The following is a 20,709-nucleotide window of genomic DNA, read 5'->3' on the forward strand; positions in this document are numbered from 1 at the left end:
CAGGGGGTGTGTTCTCTCAACTCTGACCTCAGCACGTTCTGCTCATGGACTGCCCTCAAGTCCAGTGAACCAATGTATTTGGGTGATTATAGCCAATTAGCTTGAAGCAGTGTGTAAGGACCGCCTTTCCTCTAGAGAGGAAGCTTCCAGAGGCAGACAGGTTCTCGGACGGATGCATTCGTGGTGGCTAGGTGGCCATCTTAACTTTCTGAGACAAGTGTTCTCTCTTTACTAATATTTGGTATGCTTTAATAAATGCTTAATGCCCCAAACTGGTGCTAAAGCTTCTAATTTATGTGACAAATATATTAGAAACCCCAGCTAATTTTCCCTAAACTTGGGACAGAAATAAGGCGACCACATATAGTTTTACTTGCCACAATTGGATGTGTGAATAAAGAGAAGGGGATATATGCAAATGAGTCATGGAGGAATAAGTTATAAGATATAGCAATTATTGGATATGAAAAGTATATGAAAATGAAGAGTCAAGGATAACTTCAAACTTGCAAATTTTTGTGAATGGCAGGACAATAGTGCCCTCAACAATGCTAGGAAAGTAAGGTAGGTTTGGGTGAAGTTGGGGGGGGGGGCAGACAAGAAAACAAGTTCTCTTCTTTTACAGGTTGAGTTTGAGACACCCAGTTTGAAATGTCTCTCAGGTTGTTGGTAATATGGTACTTGAACACAGAAAACAGACAAGTAATGGATATGCAGCTCTAGAAAGCATCTATATAGCAACGATAACTGAACTCTTTGAGATTATCTAGTCTATCTCTTTTTTTTAAAAAAAAGATGAAAACTCATGGAGACGAAGTCACGTCACTTCAATACAGTAAACATTTATTAAACATTTACTATGTGTCAGGCAATGTGCTAAGTGCTAGGGATACAAAAGGAGGTAAAAGACAGTTAAGAGGCTCACAGTCTAGTAGAAGAGACAATATACAAACAAATATATGCAAAGCAAGTTACATGCAGGACAAATAGGAAATAATTAAAGGGGGAAAGCACTAGAATTAAGAGGAGTTGGAAGAAGCTTCCTGTAGAAGGTAAGACTTTAGTTGGGACTTAAAGGAAGCCAAGGAGGCCAGTAGCTGAAGGTGAGGAGTGAAATCATTGCAGGCATGGAGAAAAGCCAGAGAAAACACCCAGAGCTGAGAGATGGAGTGTCTTAGTCGTGGAACAGGGAGGTCAGCATCACTGTATTAAAGAGCACATGTCAGCAAGTAAATTGTGAGGAGATTTTAAAGGTAGGAGGGGGCTAGATTATGAAGGTCTTGGAATGCCATGCAAGAGAGCTGATATTTTAAACCATGGTCCTTTGACCACTCTCTCCATTGTAGCACACTGCATATGTATGCATGTACACATGTAGGCACACACACAGACATACATGAAAAAAGGGACTGGACTGATTAACAAAACTAAGCAACATGATAGCTTTAAGCTCATAATTACCTGCACGCCAGTTGATTTTTCCAATTCCTTCAGGGCCATGTCAGTATCTTGGGCAAGGATGGTGACCATTCCTACTTCACGAGCTTTCCTGAGGTTGGCCCCAATGTCATCTAAGAAAACAGCCTGAGATAAGAAGAGAAAAGCTTAAAATATGGCATAAAAGATTTTAGGACAAAGGTATTTGTCAAATATAATTCAAAGGGACATAAGAAAAATGACAATGGATAATCAACTTAAGTCTGCCTCCTACAGTTCCAGCATCCAGACCAATCTTCAGTGGAATTGCCAGGGCAGGAAGTCTAGACCAAGGAGGAGCCTGCTATTCTATGGTTCTGAACCTGCAGAGCTTTACAACTGACTGATAGTGGCTGAGTTCAGCAGCAGTCTATTGGAACTTCCCAGCAGGGATAAGACAATGAAAGTATTTCATAGACTCAAACCCAGGTCAGGAACTTTCAGAGTTCAGACTAGGAAAACAGTGATCAGATTTTGCCCTAGATCACACTATTTTGGGGAACACTGAAAGACTGAAGGTTCCTAACCTGAGTTGTTCCTGAGGTTCTAGAATAACAGAGGAGAAAAACTCAGCTCAGACCACTTCCCTCCCCACCCTGCAGGAGTGCATAACATAAAGTTCAAACTAAGAAAGTAGGATGGAAGAAAGAGCAAATAAAAAAAGAATTCCATCATTAATGGTTAGTATGGTGACATGAATGCTCAAGACACAAATCCAGAAGAAAAATATTCCAAAACATTTATAAGCAGAAATGCAAAAAAAAAAAAAAAGGCATAGCTTTGACACAAGTTCAATGTTTGGAAGAAATGAAGAGGAGTTTTTTAAGTGTTTAAATGATTTTTAAAATGAGATGAGTACTAATAGAAAAATGGAAAAGGAAATGAGAGCTATGGAAAAAAGATTTGGAAAGAAAATTAACATTTTGGAATAAGAGGTACAAAACTTTATCCAAGAAAAAAACTCTCTGAAAATTAGAATTGACCAAATATAAGATAATGACTCCATGAGAAAACAAGAAATATTAAAAGTCAAAAAACCCCTAAAAAACAGAAGAAAATATAAGGTATCTCATAGCAAGAACACTTGGCTTCAAAAAGAGATTTAATAGGGGCAGCTAGATGGCACAGTGGATAAGCACCAGCCCTGGATTCAGGAGTACCTGAGTTCAAATCCGGCCTCAGACACTTACTAGCTGTGTGACCCTGGGCAAGTCACTTAACCCCAATTGCCTCACCAAAAAAAATAAAATAAAATAAAAAGAGATTGAATAGAAATAATTTAAGAATTGTTGGACTACCTGAAAGCTATAACCTGCTCCCCCCAAATGGATGTAAAAACAGGTTCTCTGACTGCAAATCCATCAATCTTTTCAATGCACCACCCTCCCTGACACCTTCCTTCTGGTATTCCCCCCCCCCCCGCCCCCAGTACAAAATAGAACTGAGAAGTAAAGACAAGGAGCTGGCACATCATCATCACTGAGAGCTCCCCCTTATATGGATGCCCTTTATGAATGAATGCAGCCCTCATTTTGTCTATAACTTAATAAATCTAGGGGCAACTAGGTGGCACAGTGGATAAAGCACCAGCCCTGGAGTCAGGAGTACCTGAGTTCAAATCCGACCTCAGACACTTAACACTTACTAGCTGTGTGACCCTGGGCAAGTCACTTAACCCCAATTGCCTCACTAAAATAAATAAATAAATAAATCTTATCATTCTACTCTGGACATCTAGGTAGTGCAGTGGCTAGAGTGCCAGGCCTGGAGTCAACCCCTCCACCTAAGCATATTTGACAACTCCTCTTTGAATGAGTCTTAGAAGTTTACCTGGAACATTTAGCTGATAACACAGCTAAAATATGTCAGATTTAGGACTTGAGCTCAGGGCTTCCTGACTCCAACACTGGCACTCTATTAAATGCAACCCATTACCTCTCTCCCTGACTTCTTCTCACTCAGCTATGTTACTCAAAAATCAATCAGAATTGACTTTTGCCTAAAATGACTGAACAGAAGCTGGCAACCTAACTCCTGCACACCTACTTTGGCAAAAATAGCACCAGAGTGAATAATGATCAAGAAATCTAATAAGAAACTACAGTAAATAACTTTATCCACCCTGAGAAATGCACAAAAAGAGAAGCCAGAAGCCTACAGCATGATAAAGGAGGGGCTACCGAAAACCCCAGCATCAGAACAAACACCCTATGCCACATGCCAAGATAATCTCCAAACGGGTACTTTCTTTAGAGATAAAGGGTCACATTATAACAATTTGAAGGAGCAAAGAAGAAATTAACTTTGAGATCTGTGCATAGAGCAAGAATTCTTGACTAAACAAAGGAAAGAGAGGATTATGAGAGGTGAAGTGGAAATTTTTAATCACATAAAAAGGAATTCTTGCACAAATAAATCCAGTGTAGCTAAGATTAAAGGGGAAATGCTTAACAAGAAATAAAAAATCTTGACAGCTTCTTGTTCCACAGCCTCTCCTTGTTAATGATCATTTTCCATTTTTGCTACCTTTGCCAATCTGATGTTAGTTCAACTCCATTTTTATTTTCTTTTTTAGAGGATAATACAAACTTTTCTTAAAAATTTAAAAAATATTATTTTTAGCACTTTAAAAAATTTTTGAGTTTCAAATACTCTCCTCCCCTCAAGCCTCTCCCACACCCATTGAGAAGGTAAGCAATATGTCAACTCCATTTTTCAAAGTTACTTTGCTTTTCTTCAGTTTTCAACCTTGATTTCAACCTGCAGTCAACCCTCAAGACCTTCTAATATCCAGCTGCTCTGCCTCTTTCATCCTATGCCACTCAGGGTAGGAGTAAAGTCCTCTGGAGAAGGTCTTCTCTCTTTTCCTTACTCTATTTCTATCTCTTCCCTTCCCTCTCTATTCCCATTCCCAACCTTCCTCTCCCAACATTCCTTTAGCTTCCCTAACCTTTATACACTGCTGATTGTTACTCACTTCCCGCCTCAAATGAAGATATTTTTGCAATAGGAAAACTTCAATTTACCTCATGTGGTGCCACCTTCAATGCCTCCAAGGCAAACTTATAAATCTCTGGGTCTGGCTTGGCCATTCCAACTTGGCATGATTCTATCACTAGGTCAAAGTGTTTTCTTAGTGCACATACCAACTGGGCAACAGTGGATCTCTGGGGGCTATCATCTAACCAGTTGTTGGTAAGGATACAGGTTTTATAACCTAAAAGAGAAAAAATATATACATAGGAAACGATTATTGCCAGCATGCCTTTCTTTGAAAAGATCAAAACTACCTTTAGGGATGTCAAATTCAGGTGCATTGGGATAGAAAGCCTAGCCTCCTCTCTACCACAATTTCTTTTCTGTGACTTTTCAGATCCTCAGCTGTCAGAACTACAAGCTAGTTTTGAACATGACTCATGATAATGTAGAATCCTTTTCCCTGGTCTCCTCCTAAGTTACAGGTATGAAAATGAGTTAAATTTCCTCAATATATGTTTAAGTAAAATATATAGCACTCTACCATAACTATCAGATATCAAACTTCCTTTTAACCCTTATTCTGGGATTCAAGGATTACTTCTCTCATTTTGTAGCTGGGGAAACTGAGACACAAGTATTTTACTTCCTGGATGTAGTTACCCAATAAAGCCAGTCAGTTCTTTAAGTAAGAGGAAAACAAGGAATGCAAAGATTTCTGTATTGTTCTGAGTGAGTAAATAAGAAAGTGGGATGGTATATTCATGGCCTGCCTCCTAAAAGGTAGTGGAATGGTTTCAGGCATCCATATGCCTATTTACAAGAGCATTCTACCTTATCCCACACAATATCAATGAATAAATTCAGGCCTCACAATTCACAAGTCAACCACTCCACCTCTAATGAAGAAATTGGAAAAATAAAGTTTGAAGTTGGGGTGGTAGATTGAGTACTTGAATCTTAAGTCAGGAAGACCTGGGTTCAAATCCCACTTCTGACAGTGACATATATTAGCTGTGTGACCAAGCCATTTTACTTCTGACACACTTTTTAGCTGAGTGACCAAGTCATTTAATCTCTCTGAGCTTTGGAAGATTCTAGGATAATGAACTAATATGCAGGTTATTGATATGCATCAGTGGAGGGACTTGCTACATGGAAGAAATCATCCGTTTTTGGCATATCAAGGTTATTTTCTGCATTTACTCTTTGTTAAGGCTTAGTGTGGTCCACAGCCTGATTCTAGAGCTTCCTCAAGTCTTTCATTTATTCTGTCAAGAAGCATTTCATTCCATTCTGGACTAAATGCCTCTAAGGATTTATGGCAACCCTAGGACAGAAAGTATAAAGCATTCGGCTCTTACCCTTATTTCTCAAAGTGATGGCAGCCTGAAGGATAGGGTAATTGATCTTCCCTTTCGAAATCACATCTTCAAAGATTTTTGGTATAGAGAATTGCTCTGGGAGGCAGAAATTGGAGGCTGCAGAAAGTTTCCTACATTCTTCTTCCATGAGAGGAACCCACTACAAAAATAAATAAATAAGCCAATTCTGGAAAGGAAAAATGGGCCCACTAATATACCCACTTGTGAAGAAGCTGTCTAACCTTTCTGGAATACAACCAAAATATTCGTACTCTTTGACCCAGGATTCCCACTACAGGGTACCCCAGGGAAGTCTTACCTGTGAAAATGTAATCTCTCCTCTCATGAGGTGCAGGTAGGGGCTATCAAGGCCTCCTTGGGTGATAGCTTTGTTTAAAAAGCCCCTAGAAGTTTCAAGCAAACAAAAAAAAAAGGTGAATAAATATTCAGAATGTTAAAGTCACAGCTAGATTGTGAGTTCTAGTTCATCCTACTGGATAGTGAGCGTGACGTAATAGAAATGGTACTGTGAAAGAAGTTCAGGAGATTTGATTCCTACTGCCTGCCCTTTCAAAAAAAACTCATTGTATGGCCATAGAGCAAGTCATTCCCTCCCTCTCTGCCTTAGTTTCCTCCATTAAATTAAATTTAACAAGCATTTATCAAATACCTACTGTATGCCAAGCACTGTTAGACACTGAAAGCTAAATGATTATACCATATTGACTCTAACTACACTTTGAAAGAACTAGAGGCCTCCATTTGATAAAGGTGCTTTAAAAAGAGTCACAGGAAAAAAGATTAAAACTGGAGAAATCATTTTATGTCCTTGGTAAACAGAGGTTAAGTGTCTTGCCTGGGGTCACAAACTGGGTCACAAAACTCCCCCACATAATCTCAACTGGGCCCTCACTGCTACTAAGCAACTCATTCACATCTACTTACTTTATTCACCAAAGAAGCTCTTCCAACCCTTTCCATCCCAAATAGTTACAGCTATTTGGAAAATGATGATGCTAGCTATCTGGGGAGTGGGATATGTAAAGTAGTAAATATGTTACATTCTTAATTTGGGATTGTTCTCATTACCTGGTCCTAATCACATAGCAAACACAAGAGGCTCCCAACTAAGCTCATGATGTAAATTCAAGTTGTCCATCTTTCTGGGTGGCTGCTTTGCTATCTGTCCATTTGGTTAATTGACTACTTTGCTTTTCCAAGGAAAGAGTAATCTGTAACTAATCCCAACAAGTTGATCAACCATATTTCTCCATGGTCAGAATGTCCTCCTTTGGGTCCAAGTATCCCTTACTGAACTCAGGCCTACTAGACTACCACTACAATTCAACCTAACTTGCTCTCTCCACAGTAAACAATGACCTTTTAATAGCCAAATCCAATTACTTTTTTCTCAATCTTTATCTTTCTTGACTTTTCTACAGCCCTTGACACTGTTGGTGACTCTTTTCTTCTTGATACTCTCTTCTCTAGGTTTTCAAGACACCACTCTCTCCTGGGTCTCCTGGTTATTATTAATTTGATTACCATTCTGAGCACAAAAGGTAGAAATTAGTGCAGGGGAGGGAAGTAATATGATCCCAGGGAGTTTAGAGCTGAGTGATTTAGCTCTTCTCAGGCATAGCTTCTGGAAGTCTGGTTTGGAGGGTGGAGAAACAGGGGAAGCAGGTTAGAAAAGAGCATCTGGAGGCAGCTAGGTGGCGCAGTGGATAGAGCACTGGCCCTGGAGTCAAGAGTACCTGAGTTCAAGTCCGGCCTCAGACACTTAATACTTACTAGCTGTGTGACCCTGGGCAAGTCACTTAACCCCAAGTACCTCACTAAAAAAAAAAAGAAAAGAAAAGAGCATCTGCCTCATTTGTGACAAGGTAGGTAGTATGGTGGTCTAGAGTCAGGAGGTCTTGAGTTTAAATTTAACCTCAGGCACTACTTATGGGAGTGATCCTGGGCAAGTCACCTAATTTCTACGTGCCTCAGTTTCCTTGACCATAAAATGGGAATAATAATAGCATCTACCTTCCAGGATTGTTGTGAAAATCAAATGAGATAATATTTATAAGGTGCTTAGTGACATGGGCCTAAAATAAATCAGAAGGGGTTGTTTCTCTGAGAAACAAAATCAAAGATGCAGCAAGGCCTGGGAAGCTCTTCCTGCAAAAAATGATTGATCTGCCAGATAGCAGGATAGCTGGAAGACAAATGTTAAACAGGTATGCTACAACCTCGCTACAGCCAGGAGACAGATAATCCCAGAGGACAGGATTACCCCCACCCCATAGCCTGTAACCTTCAACCCCAAAGCTCAGGAAATGTAATACCAACGGTTTTAGTACCTGGAGTCAAGTCCCCCTTCCCCACCCCCATCCTCTAAAAAAGCCTTGCCTTCCCTCTGTCTCATGAGGAAGTGCTTTTGAACTTTTCTTTCTCCCCAGGGGCTATCTAGGTCTCTGACCTTCTTCTGGGTCACTTTCCCTTCTGCCAAATAAAAACTACTTAATTCTGATTGGAATGTGTTCAAGAGTATAATTCTTTACTGAATACCTAAGAACCACCTCCACCCTGCCACCAACCCCACCCCCATCATTTAGCACAGTGCCTGGCATTTACTAAATGCTTTTCCCTTTGATCCCCTTTTCATAGCTTCCTTGGAGTAATGGGCCTTGTGTTTCATTAATATTGTATAGGTTTTTCCTTTGGATACCTTCTAAATCAGTAATCAGCCATTTTACTGTGCCAAACATGTAGATTAGAACTGTGTGGGTGTCAGTTGTTCTAAATCCGCTCTTCCAATTTAGCTTTGACTTCAAGATGCCAGCAAGTCTCTTCACATAGGCAGCCACAGCTTTTCTCCTTGATAGCTTTTTGGTTGATGTTAACTAATCTAATGACCAGGAGAAATGTGTGAGAAAGACCAGGAATCTTGGAGCTGACAATTAGCTACACAATCTTCCTAAACCTGCTACACATGAACAGAAGTCCATGAGAAAAGTTGATTCTTCCTTCCCACCTTGGGCTATGCTACCCTTCTAGGCAACAATGTGGTTGTTGCCTACTCCACCCAATTAAGTGTGTATATTATTCCCTCCTTGAGCCAATTCTGATGAGATTGAGGTCTTTGAGCCAATTCTGATGAGTGTTTCCTGCCCAGATTAAATAGATTACTCCACCCAATTGTGTGTGTTAATCCCTCTTTGAGGCAAGTCTGATGAGATTGAGGTCTTTGAGCCTATTCTGATGAGTGTTTCCTGCCCAGATTAAATAGATTACTCCACCCAATTGTGTGTGTTAATCCCTCCTTGAGGCAAGTCTGATGAGATTAAGATCTTTGAGCCTATTCTAATAAGTGTAAAGTTCATTTACTGTCCTGCTCCTCCCCCATCTTCCCCCCCCCACACTCCATAAACCCTTTCCTGTTTCTTTCACATGGGATTTCACCCCATGCTACCTCTGCCCTTCCTCCTCCCCCTGTGCATTCCCCTCACTCCTCAATTTAACTCTAAAGATGTCATCATGGGACAGCTAGGTGACACAGTGGACAAAGCAGCCACCATGGACCCAGGGATATCCCAGCCAAAACCCAGCCTCAGACACAAGGTAGTCACCCACTGCACGACCCCAGGTATGTCCCCCAACTCCAATTTTTTACAGTTCTCTAGGGTCTTGTATTTGAATGTCAAATTTGCCATTCAGTTCATGTCTTTTCATCACGAATAACTGAAAGTCTTCTTTTTCACTGAAGTCCCATTTTTTCCTCTGAAAGATTATGATCAGTTTTGCTGGATACATCATTCTTGTGTGTAATCCCAATTCCTTTGTCTTCTTGAATATCATATTCCATGCCCTCCAGTATTTTAATGTAGTAGCTGCTAGATCTTGTGCTATCCTGACTGGGACTCCACAGTACTTGAATTCTTTCTCTTTGTCAGCTTGCGATATTTTCTCCTTGACCTGAGAGCTCTGGAATTTGGCTATAATATTCCTAGGAGTTTTCCTTTTGGGATCTCTTTCTGGAGGTGATCGGTGGATTCTTTCAATTTCTATTTTACCTTCTGCTTACCTTCTAGAATATTAGGGCAATTTTCCCTGACAATTTCTTGGAAGATGATGTCTAAGCTCTTTCCTTGATTATGGATTTCAGGTAGACCAATAATTTTCAAATTATCTCTCCTGGACCTATTTTCCAGGTCAGCAGTATTTCCAAGAAGATATTTCAAATGTCCCTCTATTTTTTTATTCATTTGGATTTGCTTTATTGTGTCTTGGTTTCTCATAAAGTCACTGGCTTCCATTTGTTCAATCCTAATTCTTAGGCAATTCTTTTCGTCAGAGAGCTTTTGTACCTTCTTTTCCATTTGCCCAATTTGGCTTTTCAAGCTCTTGACTTTCTTCTCATGTCTTTCCTGCATCACTCTCATTTCTCTTTCCATTTTTTCCCTCTACCTCTCTAAATTTATCTTCAAAGTCCTTTTTGAGCACCTCTATGGCCTGAGACAAATTCATATTTTTCTTGGAAGCTTTAGATATAGGGGCCCTGATGCTGACATCTTCCTCTGAGGGTACACCTCAATCATCCTTGTCACTAAAGAAACTTTCTATGGTTCTCACCTTTTCGTGTCTGCTCATCTTGCCTTTCTTTTACTTGACTTTCAGCTCCTTAAAGTGGGACACTGTTTCCAGGCTGCACTATGCCAAGCTTCAGAAGTCCCAGGTGGTATGATTTAAGGAGGAGCAGGTTCTTCATTTGCCTGGCCTGTTCTGTGATCCATAGATGACCCCAGACCAACTTGCTAATCAACCAGCTTTGTGTGTTGTGGTTGTCAGTTCCGATGAGCCTGTGCCCCTCCCCAACCTGGGCCACTGCTACTCATGCCTACCTCCTGGTTCCCAGCAGGGGTGAAAAACCCAAGTTCTACCTCAGTATCAGCATAGACCCCTGTAATCTCCCCCCTGCCAAGAGCTTAGGCCTCTCACCAGACTGTGAGTTTAGTTCCAAACAACACTGGTGCTGCAGCTGATTCAAAGGCTCAGGCGCAGGGGGTCTCTTTCTCTGGCAAGGCATTCCTGGGACTGGATCTGTGTCAGGGTGACTGTGGAGTTGGGCTCCACTCCTGTCTCAGAACAGCAGCTCCCTCCTTCCAACCTTCCACGCTGTCCTTGGTTGGAAGATGATTTCAGCACATTCTTCTGTGGGTTTTGCTGCTCCAAGATTTGTCCTATGGAATTATTTGGATGTTTTTTGGAGCAATCGTGTCATGAGTTTGGGAGCTCACTGCCTTTCTTCCATCATCTTCTGATCCACTCTTTCAAGAACTAAAATGGTAATGTCTTGCAAACTGATGAACTTCTTGTAAAATAGGTCTTTGAAGCATGGCTTTTCTTTTCTTTTCTTCTTAGCCAGTATGGAGTGTCTTCCTAACATGGAGACCCCCCCCCCCCCAGCTACTCCTTGGGAAATCTGTTGGGCATGAAATCTGTCTCAAAATTGGCTCAGTACTATCTAGATAAATCCTGTCTGGCAGCCACTTGTGGATTTCAGAACCTCAGGTCACAAGGGTCAGCCAATAAATCAGCATTTAGTAAACATTTAATATGCCCCAGGTGCTATGCCAACAGTACCTTTTTGTTCACAAAATTACACAATCAAATAAGAAAGGAAAGATATGCCCGGTGGCCACAGACTATTTTCAACTATTTGATCTGCTTTGCCAAATCCAAACTGACTTTTCTAACAATGGTAGCACAGTCAATGGCCTTCAGAACAAACAAACAAAAAGGCTATTTTTTACCCATGAATACAAATCTAAAAGAATTAGAAACCATTTATCTTACCATGGATATTTTGTTAAATATTTCTAAATGTTAATGATGCAGTTGTCCTTTGTCATCAAAGAGCACCAAATTGACATCATTATATTGGGGTCCGGTACAACATGTCCAGCTGTGGCTGACTGTATCGATACAAGTGAGAGGGATAATGTGTCCTCCTCAGAAGGCAGGATACATTATTCAAGTCTTGGGAGTTCCCCCACCCCCCCACCTCCATCTCCAAAATTCCTTCCTTTTTCCTGCTGAGTTAACAGTTAACCAGTAGAGAATGTTCTTCTCGGATAAGAACATAATCCAAGCCCTAGAAGGCTTATTCCCACTCCCCCAAATTTTCCTTCCTTTCCCTGCTGAGTCAACAGAGGTTTTCTGAAGTTAGATAACAAAGAATCATAAAATCTCAGCAGTGGCACCACATCTGGGGGGGGGGGTCTACATGTTTAGAAGTGTAAAACAAAAACAAAACAAAAAACAACAACAGGAGTGTTGTGAAGAATATGAACCCATACGGGGGAGGGACCTTGCATTAGATCTAGAATAAAAAGGGGAACTTCACTGTGGCAAGATCGCAATAAAATGGCCTTCTTTCTTTGCACCAGACTGGGAGTTGTGCCTCAGTTTACCTGTTTCTAACACAATCTCAGAAGGTTCTACCACAGTCCATATAACGATATAATTATGCATGACTGCATAGGTTGATTTCTCAATTATGTATATTTAGAAATACAGTGCTTTACTAGTCCAAAATTCTTTAGTCTAATCTTCTAGTGTGGAGCTGTTTGAAGGTGTACATTGTACACAAGCTTGTTGTGGACACATTTGATTAGTGCCTCAGGGGACCAATCATTTAGCATATGAACTCCTTAGCATTTTCTTTAAACTCACTTCTCTTCTTAATTCCTTGATTTCTATCAAGGTTACCACCATCCTTCCAGCCACCCAGAGTCTTTCCAGACTCTCTACTCTCCCTCATCACCCATGTTCAATCAGTTGCCAAGTCTTGTCAAGTCCACCTCCACAACATCGTTTGTCCCCTTCTCTCTACTCACATAGCCCTATTTCAGGTCCTCATCACCTCCCGCCTAATGTAGCTTCCTAATTGATACCCTTGACTCAAGTGTCTCCTCTCCCCAATCCATATTCTACATAGCTGCCAAAGTGATGTTCCTAAAGTGGAGATTTTACTATGTCAACCCCCACCCCTTCTTCGGGCCCTGCCCCAGCTGGATATACTCAGGGGACTTCTCTGTTACCTTTAGGTTCAAATATAAATTCTTCTGTTCGGCCTGTAAAGCCTTTATAATTTGGCTCCAACATACCTCTCTACCATCACTATACATGACTCCCCTTGATGCAGGCCAACTAGCTTTCTTGCTGTTGCTCACCAATGACTATCTTCTCTCTCCACCCACTTGCCCAAGTCCTCCCAGATGCCCAGAATACATTTACTCCTCACTTTCATGCCTTAAAATCTCATTTCCTTTAAGTTCAGGTCAAGTGCTGCTTGTTATAGGAGGCCTTCCACCTCAAAGTACCTTGTATTTATATATACATACATATTTTGTATTGGAATGACTGGAATGACGCCACCTTCTGGAGACTTACTGTAGGAAAGCTCCAACATGAGGAGAGGGCCTCTGAGGGAAGGACCATGCAGCTTTTCTTGGGCGTCAGGAAGTGACGTTGGCTTGTGGGAGGAAGAAGGGGGAGGCTAGCATGCTGGCTCACTCTCTTTCCTGTGGACTCTGGCAGAGAGCAGAGCTAGGAATGCTCTCTCCCTTTAATAGATAGATGAATCTAGGCCTTTCTCTTACTCTTCACCAAATTCTTATTCTACTTAATAAATGCTTAAAAGTCTAACTCTTGCTAAAGCTTATAATTTATTGGTGACCACTCATTAGATTTTAGATAGCATAGCTAGAATTTTAGCCCCTTACAGATGGCTGACCACGAAGAGGAAAGCTGAACCTCAGTCTTCTGATCTTCCAGTTGGGTAAGAAATTTCCCCACCCTGTCCCTTTAAACTGCTAAGTACCTTTAAATTTTCAAATGGACCTTTTAAACTCCCTAATTACCCTATTTTTTATTTTAGTCTGTTTAACCAGACAAATGGGAGATAAGACCATGTTAATGCTTTGTTTTTGTGGATTTTCTATTTTTATTTTTATTTTTGTTGGAAGAGCCAGCAAGGTGCTCACACAAGGCTGCTCCCCCTCTCCCAGCCGAGCTTTTTCAGAGAAACCTCTGATTTCTGCAGCTTTTCCAAATTCTAACACTAATTGTTGCTCTAATTTTGCATGCCTGGAGGCTTCTCTAGAAGCTGGTTATTGCCTATTTTATTTTTTCTATTTTGTTTTTGCTTTAATCCTTACCAGTTCCATTTTTCACATATCAACTTAGGCATTAAAAGTGACATTGACGGCACTTTTTTCCTCCCAAATTCTGAAGGAAATTGATACATTTTGTAAGCAAAAGATCTGTGAGCAAAGGCCTCATATCATGTCATTGAATCATAGACTTTTAGAGTGGGAAGGGATTTTAGAGGTCATGTAATCAGACACATAGAACGAGGAACTAAAGACTAGAGAGGTTAAGCAACTGGCCTGAGTTCAAAGAAGTAGTAAATTGAACTTTTTATAGTCAACCATCCTGATCAATACAATGAGCCACCTTTTGAGTAAAGTACAGTCAATACATTATCTATCTATCTATATATGTATCTATGCATGTAGGCAGACATACATGTATGCATATGTGTATGTAAGTCTCTATCCATCTGTCAAACTATCAATCCAAACCTATGATTTTTTTTTTTTTTAGTGAGGCATTTGGGGTTAAGTGACTTGCCCAGGGTCACACAGCTAGTAAGTGTTAAGTGTCTGAGGCCGGATTTGAACTCAGGTACTCCTGACTCCAGGGCTGGTGCTCCATCCACTGCGCCACCTACCTGCCCCCTCTAGAAGCTTTTAATCCCCTAGAAGCCAGAGAAGAGGAACCCAGGCCTGAGTTTGATTCCTGGGAATGATGCCACCTGCTGGAGACTTACTGTAGGAAAGCTCCAACATGAGGAGAGGGCCTCTGAGGGCAGGACCATGCAGCTTTTCTTGGGCATCAGGAAGTGACGTTAGCTTGTGGGAGGAAGAAGGGGGAGGCTGGCGCTGGTTCGCTCTCTTTCCTGTGGACTCTGGTGGAGAGCAGAGCTAGGAATGCTCTCTCTCTCTTTAACAGATAGATGAATCTAGGCCTTTCTCTTTCTCTTCACCAAATTTTTATTCTCCATAATAAATGCTTAAAAGTCTAATTCTTGCTAAAGTTTATAATTTATTGGAGACCACTCATTAGATTTTAGATAGCATAGCTAGAATTTTAGCCCCTTACAGAATCTATAGCAGTTACATATATACATGCTATCTCCCTTCCTTGAGGGCAGGGACTATTTCATTCCTATTTTTGTATTCATAATGCCTTAGGATAACTCCTGGCACCTAGTAGGTGTTTAATTAATGCCCATTCCAAACGATCAAGGTGTGCTGTGGTTGGCAAAAATCTCACATTTTCCTAGCCTACTCTTTCTCTAAGAGGTTCTTTTCCCCAAGGGCAACTGGGTTGCACAGTAGATAGAGCACTGGCCCTGGAATCAGGGGGATGTGTGTTCAAATACAGCCTCAGACAATCGACACTTATTAGTTGTGTGACCCTGGGCAAGTCACCTAACCCTGATTGCCTCAAATATCCAGGGCCATTTCCACTTGTCCTGATGTATATCTTGCCACTGGACTCTGATGGCTCTGGAGGAGAGATTGAGGCTGGTGACTTTGCACAGTCCTCCCTCACTTAAATCCAATTCACAGAAAATCATGACACTACCTCCTGACGTTATGGTCCTCTGAGAACAAAGGACAGATGACATATTTTCCCCAGTCATTCCCCCTTCTCCTGCCTGCTAACCATTTTTTCCTTACCTGTCTGCTCTCTGGACCCTCCCCTTCTTTGGAAACTTTTATACTTGTAACATTCTAGGTTCAAAATTTCCAGTTTTCTAGATGTCTGGAAGCCACCTTCCTGTGATGTCTGGTGCAGGAAAACCAATCATCTCTCAACTGTTAGCAATCAAGGCCAAGGGAAAAGTCCTTCCCATTGCTTGGGAGATGCTAGCCTCCATCCTATTGAGAGGGAGACCAATGGGCTACCCTAGTTTGGAAGTGTTAGGGCTCTTTGAGCTGCTTCTTGCCATCTTCACTTCTCTTTTTGGGGTGTCTCCAATTAAGCCCATTGATTTCTCTTCCAGGCCCTTCCTTAAACATGCCAAATTAAAGGGCCTATGGCTTGCAGGATCGACTGGTTCATTTGATTCTTCTGCAAAGCCCCTAACAAGGCTCCTACTCTCTTCAGATGCTGTCAGCTTCTGTTACTATGGTAACTGCCATTTCAGCAGCCAGAACCCCAGGGATACCCTCAAGAACACCTATATGTATAACTCCACTCTTGGTTAGCACAAAGCTAATGAGGTCAAGGTCATGAACAATTCTCCCTGGGGGTTACTGAACTTTGCTGTGCTCTATCTAGTGATGGCAGACATCTATAACCTTAAACTGAGCCAGCAAAGCCCTTGATTATAAGTGTAATTTATGAATTAGGGCAATGATGTAAACACAAGATAAATTACATGGCAACCTAATGATGAATTCTTGATTATGAATTAGTGATTACAAGGAAATGCAGAATAATGCAAAGATCACTGGTCTTGTGGTGCATACAAAGAAGGGTGACTGGGATGGAGAAGGGACTGCAAACTGTCCCCATGGGGAGACTGACTGAAGGAAGTAGGGATGATAACCTGGAGAACAGAAGGTTGACTGGGGGTGTGGGAGTGTGGCAACGTGCACAATTGCTATCCTTGGATATTTGAAGGACTATCATATGCAAGAGAGAATAGACTTTTTTTTTTTATCCCAAAGGTAGGTGACACAGTGAATAGAACACTGCGCCTGGAGTCAAGAAGGCTCATCTTCCTAAGTTCAAATCTGGCCTCAAACACTTACTAGCTGTGTGACCCTAGACAAGTAACCTAACCCTGTTTGCCTCAGTTTCTTTATTTGTAAAATGAGCTGGAGAAAGAAATGGCAAACCACTCCAGTGTCTTTGCCAAAAAAACAACACACAACCCAAATGGGGTCACAAAGAGTCAACATGACTCAAAAATGACTGAATACACATGATAGAACTCCATTCAAGGATGGCATTCATGCCACCATCTCTTTCTGACCCAGCTGCCATAATCTAGATACCCCTCAGGTATTCCATCTTCCTGAAAGATTGCATCAACCCTGGAACTCACATTTCATCTGGACTCCCTGCCCTTGGACACCCCTTCCTCCCTCTGATAGGAGAGGATGGAGGGCAAAGAGCTTCTCCAAGGGCTTTCATTTATGGAGAGAGTGCCTAGGCCATTCATCTGGACTTCATCAAGCTCCAGTGTTGGGTATGCTCTACTCCCCCCCCCCCACCCTTTTTAACTTCCTTTTATATATTATTGTCTCCCATTAGATTGTAAGCTCCTCTAGGTCAGGGACTATTGTTTGCCTCTTTGCATACCCAGCCCTTAGCATAGTGCCTGGCACATAATGGAACTTAATAAAGGCTTATTGACTTAATATATCAAGAGCTGGAGACTCAGCCATGCCACTTACTAACTGTGGAGCTTTGTGCACATCATTTCACTTCCCTCTTAGCCACAATTTACTCACTTGTAAAACAAAGGAGTTGCATATATCGGGGAAGGATAAACACATTACAGAGAAGGAAAGTAATAAAATGTTATGGTACTGTAAGAAATGATGAATGTTAAGGATTTGGAAAAGCATGGGGACACTTAGATGAACTCAGACAAAGTCAAGTGGACCCAGAAAAATAATGTACAACAGGAATACAACAATATAAACGGAAAGATAAACATCAAAACCGAATACTACCCAATGACCAAGCTTGGTCCCCAGAAAGAGACATAAGAAGGCACTCCTCCCCTCCCCCAACCTGATTTCTTTGCAGAAGTGAAAGTTTATATGTGGAATACTATACATGATGGTAAATAATTCTTGGAAGCTTCTTTTGTTTTGCTGAACTGGGTCTTCTTTTTCGTTCTTTTTTGGGGGGGGAGTGGTAGGGGTGCAAACATTTATTTAAGCACCCACTATTGCCAGGCACTGTGCTATGTATTTTACAAATATTATCTTATTTGTTAGAAGGGATAATATAAATATTTATATTGTACTTTCAAGCTTGTAAAGCACTTTACTAATATTCATTTATCCTCATACCAACCCTGGGAGGTAGGTGCTATTATTATTCCCATTTTACAGGTGGAGAAATTGAGGCAGACAGAGGTTAAGGGGTTTGTCCAGAATCACACAGACCAGACTTGAGCTCTTTCTGATTTCAGGTCCTGTGCTCTATCCACTGTATGACTGTGCTATTTCTTGTCATCCAAGGATCAGCTGAAGGAACTAGGGATGTTTTAGCCTGGAGAAGTGAAGGCTTAGGGGAAAACATGATAGCAGTCTTCAAGGATTTGAAGGAACGTCATGTGAAAGGAGTTAGATTTATTTATCGATAGGTAGAAGTTCCAATGACGCAAAGGCAGCTTTGATGTCAGGACAATCTTCCTAATAATTAGATATATAAAAAAATGGAATGGCCTGCTGAGATAGGTGGTGTGTTTCCCACTATATGTTATAGTTATATGTATGTATATATGGTATACTATAATAGTAAGGATACTTTTTTTTTTTTTGCTGGGCAATGAGGGTTAAGTGACTTGCCCAGGGTCACACAGCTAGTAAGTGTCAAGTGTCTGAGGCTGGATAGGGATACTTTCTGGCATGGGGCTTAGGATAAATCAGAAGTTTCTCCTATCAGAAGCAAAACGGAAGATGACCAGGTAACAGGACAGACGTATCAAGGAATAAAGGGACTATTAAAGTTTAGCTTGGCCAACTAGATATCAGGACAGACACACCTAAGAAGTAAAGGGGGATAAAGTTCTATATCAGGAAAGTCAATTAGATGTGGCTACACCTGACCTGAGCTAGGAGACAGAGATAACCGCAAAGGTCTGGACCATCATTTCAAAAAAATTCCTCGGAATCTCAGGAATATGACAAGAAGGAACTTTGCATTTTCAGGTGGACACCCCATCTGTCCTCTATAAAAGCTTGTGCATTCCTTCCGTTGGAGAGGAGGATGTTTCCAAGCCCTCTTCCTCAAGGGGTGAAGTCTTTGGCTTCTCACTTGGTCACTTTCTCTAGTGCCAAATAAAAGACGTCCTTCTTTACTGATGAATACCGAAGGACCACCACCTCTCCCCCGTGACACTTTTCTTGTTTGTGTTGGATGGACCACACGGAGGTCCCTTCTAGTTCTTAACTGGTGATTCTGGAAGCAGAAATTTACAAGTATTCATTCCAACCCTTCACCAAACAGGGTGGCCTGAACTTAGTTACTTTATAATATATAAACCCATCAACAAACATTTATTAAGGCCTTACCCTGTGCCAGACACTGTGTTAAGCACTGGAGATTCAGAAACAAAAAGTTAAACAGTCCCTGGCTCTCAAGTACCGTTCATTCTAGCAGGGAATACAAATCCTGCAACAAAAATACAACTTAATGGGGGTGGGGCCCTAAGGCTGGGGGAGGCAGGAAAGAACTCCAGTTGTAGGGTCAGTTTGAGCTGAACTTGGAAGGAAAGGAGGGATATTGAGAAGTGAGGAGCCAACGTATTCTAAACACAGATGGTCAACGTGGGCAAAGGCACGTTTGGAGATGGCCGTTGCAATGTGTGAAGAACACTAAAACGTTTGTTTTTATTTATTGAGTAGTTTTAGGTTTCCTGTCTTTAAAACAAAGAGGAGTTTGTATGCTAAAAATCTCTCTTTTTAAAAAGCAAAACTTGAGTATAATTGTGTGCTTCGGGGGCGGGGCCTTTAAGGTAGAAAAAAGATTGCCACCCCCTTGCTAGATTATCTGGGCAAAGGGGAAAGAGGAAGTTTATGGTGGGCGGAGGACAAGAAGCGCAGACTGAGTGGTCGGGAGCGCAGGCGCGGTGCTCCATAGGCCAGGCGGCTGCCCAGTGCCAGCAAGTGAGCGAGCGAGCCGCCCCCTCCCTACCTGGGCAGAGCCAAGGCTTCCTCGGTCTGGGTGAAGATGTCGTTCGCGGAGGGATGCACCAGCACTCCCCCGAGGTCGAACAGAGCTGCGCGGAGCCCCATCGCTACGGCTGCTCCTGGCTCGGGGCCCCAGCGTAGGGCACTGCTCCTGCCTCCTCCTCCGCCTCTTTGCCTGCTTGCTACTCTGCTCGCAGCCCCTTCCTGGTGCTGTCCCCTCTTACTTCGATCTTTGCCCCAGTTCCGCCCCCTGGAGCCCAGCCATCTGGGCCAGTCCAAGCCCAGGCTCTTTCCCCTATTTGAAGAGAAAGTTTTTTCTCCCTCTCTGAAACTTCCGAGCTGTAATTGCCCACTGAATCGCAACTCCTAAAGACGGGATGAACTGCACTTGCAGGCTTTTCTTTCCGGGCACAAGCTGGTTTACCAAAAAAAAAAAAAAAAATTCTTTGACTTTCGCCTTAGTTTCCTGTCAGGACTCGACTTAGAGGATGAAAATGCTCCGCCCCAAATATTGCCCCACCCCAGCACTGAGCCTTGGAACCAAGGACTCCCAGTCCTAGTGTTCGGTCCCCAAGGGCACGTTCCCCTATAAAACATATCTATATCTATATTTAATCTATATCTATAATCTCTATCTCTATTTTTACTTCTGCATCTCTATATCATCTACCTATCTATCTATATCTATATACATTTATGTACTTCGAAGGCTAGTAAACAGCTAATAAGAATAGTTAGAGGGGCATCTAGGTGGTGCAGTGGATAGAGCACGGCCTTTGAGTCAGGAGGACCTGAGTTCAAATCCAGCCTCAGACACTTGACACTAGCTGTGTGACCCTGGGCAAGTCACTTAACCCCAATTGCCTCAACAACAACAAAAAAAATTAGTT

The 20,709-nt window shown here is 41.8% G+C and overlaps 1 protein-coding gene across 1 annotated transcript in view; it reads right to left on the reverse strand.

Moving 5' to 3' along the window:
- The window catches only part of EPHX2 (epoxide hydrolase 2), a 70,034-nt gene extending 49,860 nt beyond the window's left edge, over nt 1-20,174 (reverse strand). Inside the window, exons 1-5 of the mRNA XM_043987919.1 lie at nt 19,824-20,174; nt 6,136-6,220; nt 5,817-5,976; nt 4,503-4,693; nt 1,462-1,584 (exon numbers count right to left, since the gene is read on the reverse strand). Of these exons, the coding sequence (XP_043843854.1) occupies nt 1,462-1,584; nt 4,503-4,693; nt 5,817-5,976; nt 6,136-6,220; nt 19,824-19,924 (660 nt within the window). The 5' untranslated portion in view covers nt 19,925-20,174. The remainder of the gene's footprint in view (nt 1-1,461; nt 1,585-4,502; nt 4,694-5,816; nt 5,977-6,135; nt 6,221-19,823) is intronic.
- Between the last annotated feature and the right edge of the window lie 535 nt (nt 20,175-20,709).

Source organism: Dromiciops gliroides, chromosome 2, assembly GCF_019393635.1.
Source record: "Dromiciops gliroides isolate mDroGli1 chromosome 2, mDroGli1.pri, whole genome shotgun sequence".
Lineage (NCBI taxonomy): Eukaryota > Metazoa > Chordata > Mammalia > Microbiotheria > Microbiotheriidae > Dromiciops > Dromiciops gliroides.